General features: G+C 36.0%; 1 protein-coding gene across 2 annotated transcripts; it reads right to left on the bottom strand.

The window, feature by feature from the left end:
- Positions 55 to 3770, bottom strand: LOC18607270. 2 transcript variants are annotated; one of them, XM_007041336.2, is made up of 12 exons: positions 3741 to 3770; positions 3443 to 3572; positions 3060 to 3126; positions 2886 to 2972; positions 2649 to 2765; positions 2044 to 2475; positions 1524 to 1912; positions 1343 to 1442; positions 1185 to 1244; positions 1019 to 1105; positions 762 to 890; positions 55 to 642 (listed from the first exon to the last, which is right to left on the bottom strand). In XM_007041336.2, exons 2-12 carry the CDS (start codon positions 3517 to 3519, stop codon positions 334 to 336), a joined length of 1854 nt encoding a protein of 617 aa, XP_007041398.2. In that variant the 5' UTR covers positions 3520 to 3572; positions 3741 to 3770; the 3' UTR covers positions 55 to 333. The 2 variants fall into 2 exon arrangements, with proteins under 2 accessions (XP_007041398.2, XP_007041397.2); XM_007041335.2 differs by lacking the exon at positions 3741 to 3770 and having other exon boundaries at positions 3232 to 3518.

Genomic DNA, 7089 nt, shown 5'->3' on the forward strand with positions numbered 1-7089 from the left:
AGTGTGAATGTGAACTAAGATCAAAGATTGTACTGATAAAAATTAACAAGACAATTTCAGTTATAATATAATATTATACACAAAATTCATACAGGGATTCCCTCCCGTCTCTTGATTCTGTCATTTAGTTGCTTGCACATGATGAATAACTCAAAGACAATTAGGAATGACAGCCAAATCACAACCTTGTCAATGGAGATATTAGTGATCAAACAGGATCAAGAGTCGAAGACTGAAGCCACAGGCTTTCTATTGAAGTTGACAGCTATGATTTATCTGTCATTCGAAACCTGCAAAGCAGCAGTATCTCAGGCATTTAAAAGGGGCTAGAGATCATATGACTACGCTAATTTCTTTTGAAAACAGATATCGGAAGGCAAAGTTGTGGGAGATCCACTCAATGCTTTTCCCATTTTTCCTGTTGCAGGACTGCTGAAGGTTCTTCCTCAGGGAATCAGGCATGAATTGCTCAACCATCTGCAGCAGACCAGCTGAGCAAACATCAGAATCTCTTGCAAAATACTCCATAACCTTTGGCAACAGAATTTTCTGTTCTTTGTTGACACTCAAATTTGACTGGATGTATTCTTCTTTTGCAACTTCCAGTTCCTGGAACACTTTCTTGGGCGTGTATATACGGACCTAGAGAGTCATCAAAGTCAGTGACTATGGTGATAAAAATTGAAAATTTAACTTCTGTAACACCCTACAGCCATGACATATGATCTCAGGGAGGAGTTTATTAAAGGGCAAGAGTGTACCGCAGGATCAGAATAACTTCCTGAACAAAGTGCAAAATGTAGAAGAGGTTCTGGGGACTCAATTGCATAAGCTCTTCGAGCATCTACAACCTTAAATTTGGTCTTTGAAGGAAACAAAAACCGTAGCCACTGCAAGCAGATGTAAGATGTTAGTTTTATCAGTGCCAAGACAAATGAGTAACTGAACTATCCTAGCATCATAAACTAAAACGATTAAGCTGGGATAGTTGATAAGAATTTCTGGGAATGGGTGGTACCTGTCCTGGACGAGGCAACCGACATCCTAGAATAGAACTCTGTATTGTGTCTATGCTTATGGTCTGGCCCCCAACGTTATATGCAGCCTGGATCATCCATAGGCTTGTCAATGAAAACATCCATTCCATGATCTTTTGTTAAATCAACCAGAAAAACTCTGCTCACCTTGAGTAACAAGGACAATCTCTTCAGATTGTTTTTCGGAATGCCATAAACCAAAAATGCCTGTAAGAACATAGCAGGTTGCATTTGCTCAAGGGTCTTACTGGAACAAGGCGTAACGAAGATTAAATATAATGAAGATTGATATGTGGAAACATTACATGCATCACCAGAGCATTGTGTACATTAATCCAGAAAGCTAGCTTCTCTTCATGTTTCATCCTTCTAACATCAACTTCTTCCAGCCGACAAACAAGTGACCTTTTAAGACAGTAGATTTTGTGATTCAGTTTATTGTCAAAGAGACATCAAATGTACATGGGATTGGTATAGAAGGCTCACCTATAATATTGCAGCTTATGTTCAATATCCTGTAACTTCTTACTATCCCTACAAATCCATTGAACCTTCACCATAGAGCAGTAAGGTCCACTGAATTCCTTGGATTCCCCAATGCCGAAAGGGCTGTCAAAATGTGAGTTGAAAGATGAAAATTTTCCACACTGTGGACTCCACATATCACCCTGACCTTGTGAAGATGAATTTGAAACAGGAGAAGACAAGTAACCATGATTAATCAAAGGAGGGTCTGCAAGTTCACAATATATGGCTGAAATGGTCTTGATCATCTCCTCAGAAAGCCAGTTTGGTGTTTCGGGAACATGATGGGAAATACTGCTCCCGAGATGCTCTGCCAAGCTGAATCCATCTGAAGTACCGATCTGCGCTTGCTGGAAATGGAAAGGAACAAAGAATCAGAAATCATATATCAGAGGGTCTTGTTAACTTTCATTTGCAATATATTTTAGCTGTCTAATGGCATGTACAATGGAAATGAGTAATTGACATTGATTCAATTTACCTCCAACATGGACAAAGGCAGAGAATGGTACAAGTCTACAGCTGTAGCCACAGTTTTCTGTGGAGAAGTAACTGAAAACGCTGATCGTTGAGAGAGTGAGGAGTGGCTCCGATGAATGCTAGAATCTAACAGCTTCTCTGCACCCCAAATATCACTGCATTCCTTTGGAGGATTGCCAATTGAATTCCGAGAGGTCTCCAGATCACTAGATTGAGTAGCTAGATTTTCTTTGTCTGACATGATGTAATGTGCCTGAACTTCTGGAAACATTTCTTTATGTGCCACTGAGGTTCGTCTCAAAACTTCACCTATGGTCGTTAAAGACGAGAATCTTTTATCAAAGTTTTTACGGTACAATGAGAGAAGATACTTTTCCAAGTAGGCAACTTCCAGTTCTAAAACTGCAATCTCCTTGATAACTTCCATGGCAGCCTGGAATTACATAGATAAAGCACCAAATTATCAATCAGCTAACAAAATCTTACTCTGCAAAAACATGGAAATGAATTACACATGGGACAGCAACTCAAGGGAAATGTAGCGAGCTTGAAAATCAGTGAATATGCTGTCTTCAATCATACCCCAGAAAAAATAAAAAAGATTACCTTGGGGATTAAATTTTCAACTGCTACATCATGGGTAAAAGGCCTATGACTTAATGCCTTCTCCAATGCACGCCGAACCACAAACTGGTCCAGCAATCGTTCCTGAAGGTGTAGAATCTGCAGAAAAATGAATATGTTTCTGTTGTATCTGATCTTTGTATGCATATCCTAAACCTGGATAAGCTTTGCGAATATCCCACCAAGGTGACTATAGTTGGAAAAAGTTGGGAATGTTACCTCTTGCTTCAACGAGTTTTGAACTTCGGTGTTTGAAGTTTGGCTCTTCTTTGCTTCAGCATGGCCCTTTGTCTGTCCCATTTCCTTCTGTAGAACAAAACCAAACAATCAAACAACTAGGACATACAAGAAACAAGAACACCAAAGAGAAAAGAAACGATATGGGATTCTTACAGGGTGATTGCAAGCTTCTAAGATTGTGTTTAGCTTGTTCTTCTTGACTTTTTTCTGAAGTGGATCACTGTCAACACAAAAAACAATGTAATCAGCTGATCTTTGCACCTTTTTCATCTCAATAAGAAAGCCTTTCAAGAACTCTCCTATTTTCTGTGCAAGCAGAACCTACTTTCGAGCTTTTCAGATGTTAGACAGAGCTCAGATTCTCATTCCCAACCAAACCCAGTTTAGAGTGTTGCGTGCGGATATGGTTAAGGGGGATTTGCCGGCACAAAGCATGCGATATGTTTTCCCAGTTCAAGCAAGACTTCACTCGAACTACAAAGAAGGGAAAATGGAACAAAACCAGACTAAGTAGAAGAAGAAAACATCAAAGCTACCTGTTGGAACGCTTGTGTCTAGCCTCCAAGAATTCAAAAGGCTTCAGATAGGAACCCCGCCAACTTACTTTAGGCATGGTATGGTTTATTGGGTACCCCTCAAGTGGCTTTCGCCTAGGCAGAAAATTCACTGAAACAGCATTAAATGCACATCAGGTATTGACAAAGTCTTAACCCAATAAAAAAAATATCCAGAAGGAAACATCCAAAGCCCGCATTAATTGCAACAGAATATACTATAAAAATCTGCTTACACAAGGTACACAAGAAAACACTCTGATAGAATGAGACTACTCACACAGAAAGTTTTTTGAAAAGCTGAAACAGATTAAACTTGAAACTCAAGGTCCAAATTGATTCTAGCTAATAATTCAAATTAACCAGAGAAGGTATATCAAAGAATAATTGTTCTCTTAACATACGAAAAACTACTACTAATCAAGAACAGTGCTAGGTTAAACGTGCATAGGTGGAAGAGCTACATATGAGCTGTATACAATGCCTAAAAGGGTGTCCATTTCTTTGACTAGTCCGTTGTCTTAGAAAGCTATACCACCTTTGAAGCTAGCTTTTTGGAATGGTGGGCTCTTTTTTTTTTTTGCATTGCATTAAAAGGAGTAAATCAGTTTTTGTTGTGCCTTTGTGGCTTTTGATTGAGGACGAATGCTCAAAAAGTTAAACTCAGGGCATTCAAAAAGGACCAGAAGGGACAAGAAACAATGAGGTGATGACTAGTGTATATATAGGAATAGTGCATTGGTTTGCATGCGGTTTGAACTGTATGTACACTTCATTTTCTTTCTGCCATCTCACCACCATTAATTCAAGCAGGAATACAAGAATAAAAATGGAACTTGGGACCCATTTTAGTTTGGTTCAATTCAAATCATCAACTACATTCATATAACAATTAAATAATTTTCCACCGAATGTTAGAACATAGAATTGGAAAAATGTTGAAATTGCTTCAAAATGTGTAATAATGTCATTATTTTTAAAATTTTATTTGTTTTCATTGATGGTGTAGTAAAAGGTTACAGATTATAAACCTTAGAGGATATAATAAAGCACAATAATTAACTGTGTTTTACATTAACGAAATCAATCTATTGAGTATTATTGGTAAATGACAAGATTATTTAGGCTTTCATATGATTTTCTACTTTTACATGTAGAAGAAATCTGGAAATATTAAAAGGGAAAAAAAAGCATAGGTGACTACTATTCCTAACAAACACAACTATCTGTTTTCAATAAATATGACTTTTGATTCAAACATACATAACTGTATTTTTAACTATTTATTTTTTAATAGATATTACTTTTTTGTTTATTAGTGAAGTTTATATTTTTGTGATTAAAAAATAAATTAAAATAAATAAATAAAATTTATTATTTAATTATTTGCAAATGCACATATCATGTGGACAATTGCAAAGTGTCATTATTATTAAATATTATTAATTTAATTAATTCTAAAAACCATATCACTCGCAGCATATCTTGTTGACATTGAACATCAATTTTTGCAAACTGATTTACTTTGCGAAAAATATGTTAGATTGTCACTTACTTAATTGAGACATTAGAGTTTCAATATGCAAAATACAATTCCTCAACTTTCTTGAGACAGTATTACCATATCAAAGTTTAGCACCCGATACGTCAAATTCTACTATTTTCTAATCTCACTCTTCAATGTTAATTAATCACATACTTAATTAACATTTCTACAGTCAGAAAGAAAGAAATTAAAGAGATGAGAGAAGTCTAAACAGGGAGATTGCAAACATCAGTACTCCCTTAATGTCATCATCAGATTCAATTGAACCCAGGATTCCTGCAACAACTAATAAGCAGAAGGAACACATACATATACCTGCTAAACTTACCACTGTTGGATTAGGACTAGCACTTGCTCTCTCTCTTGAATTTGAACTAGCTAGATCATTCATTTGGAACCCTGCTTTTGTTAGCTTTGCATGCTTTGTGCGTGCAAAATGTAGGAAATAATAAGTGCATGAAGGCATGCAAATGATTTCTTGACTGAGCTAACTTTTATATTAAAAATCTCTTTACTTTCTATTTTTATTTTTTCCAATCATGTCTGCGTCATATCCTATAACACGTACGTGTTGATGGTAGCTAGCTTTGCTACTGAGAGATAATGGTTGGTGCATCGTGCCATTAAAATAAGCAAAAGGGAAAGGAAAGGAAAGCAAGCCCTCAAAAGGGCTGAAAGTTGGGGGGTCAAAGAGTAAAAACGAAGGATGTTTTTTATATGAAATGACTGCTTTGGTGGGCATTCCTTTGTCTAATCCCTTTGAGGGGAAAACATTAGAATATATACAACCATGAAAGACTCCACTTTTCTCGATTCTTTCCCTCAGAAAAAAGTTTCTTGCCTTTTCTTTTCATGGGATATGGTGCTACCAATGGAGAAAATATTTCAACATAGATAATTGAAACTTTCAATGCATTAATTACCACATAATATTGCTATGAAGTTTATAATGACATATATACAGTTTACTTCAGTACATCATTTGTCATATCCATAATCACTTTTAATTCATATCACTTCGTTGTCAAAAGATGTTATACTGTTGTTAACGGTCCATAATCGATGGGTTTAATTTCATGAGTTTATAGATGATGCAACGTAAGTATATAATAGTTATATATAAAGCGTTTTAAATATAAATCCTGATAACTTTAACTGTTAAGATTAAACTATAGGACATGCATGTACTAATGTCTGTAAGAAAGTTGGACCGTGTTTTATAATTTAATCTAAATATGTTGATGTATGAAAAGAAGTTTCTGATTTGGTTCAACCCGAAGAGTCAACCTGGAAGAATCCATGGACTTGGTTCATCAGCAGAGATGCCGTCTACCAACTCAGATAAAAACAGGGTAAAACATGGAAAGAAACAGGAAAACAACATCGTTCTCGAGCAAGTCAAGCATCAGTTATCCATGGAAGCTGACAGACATGCTTGTAGTTGAATTAAAAAAGACAAACTCGAGCTCATTTATTGTGTTGTTTTATGCAAAGCGAACAAAAATTCTACAAACTTCAAAGACATTTGATTTAGTGCAAATATATATACATATATATATATATATATATATAGCAATGGTTGAAAAATGGTGGATTAGAAGATGCCCCATGTCTTCAGGGGTCCAGGATATATATATATACAATTTGTCCAAGGTTCCATGTGCTCTAAATAAGCAATTCATTGGAAGGTCAAGTAGTAACTCTAAAAAATGTATGCAATTTCTTCTCTCAAGGATCAGAAAGTATATTATACACCTTGGCAATGCGATAATCCTGCACTTTTATTGTCAGAAATGTATGAAATGAACCTCATAACATTTATAGAACATGATTTTTCAAGAGTCAAAACCCCAAAGCAAGCAAAGTTTCTTTCAATGAAGCAGAATCGAATCTTGAACACTGAGATTCGCAAAGAAAAGGAAAAAACTGATGAGTACCTTACAATCTTGGGGAGAGAGTCTGAGTAGAAACCCAAGAAGAGACACATGAAAAAAAGTGTTACTTTGAACTTTCCAAAGGCTAAACTGAGCAGCTTAGTCAATGCTAATGATAGGAGCAAAAAGTATCTGCTAGTTTCTGAGCT

This window comes from Theobroma cacao, chromosome 2 (genome assembly GCF_000208745.1).
Source record: "Theobroma cacao cultivar B97-61/B2 chromosome 2, Criollo_cocoa_genome_V2, whole genome shotgun sequence".
NCBI classification, from domain to species: domain Eukaryota; kingdom Viridiplantae; phylum Streptophyta; class Magnoliopsida; order Malvales; family Malvaceae; genus Theobroma; species Theobroma cacao.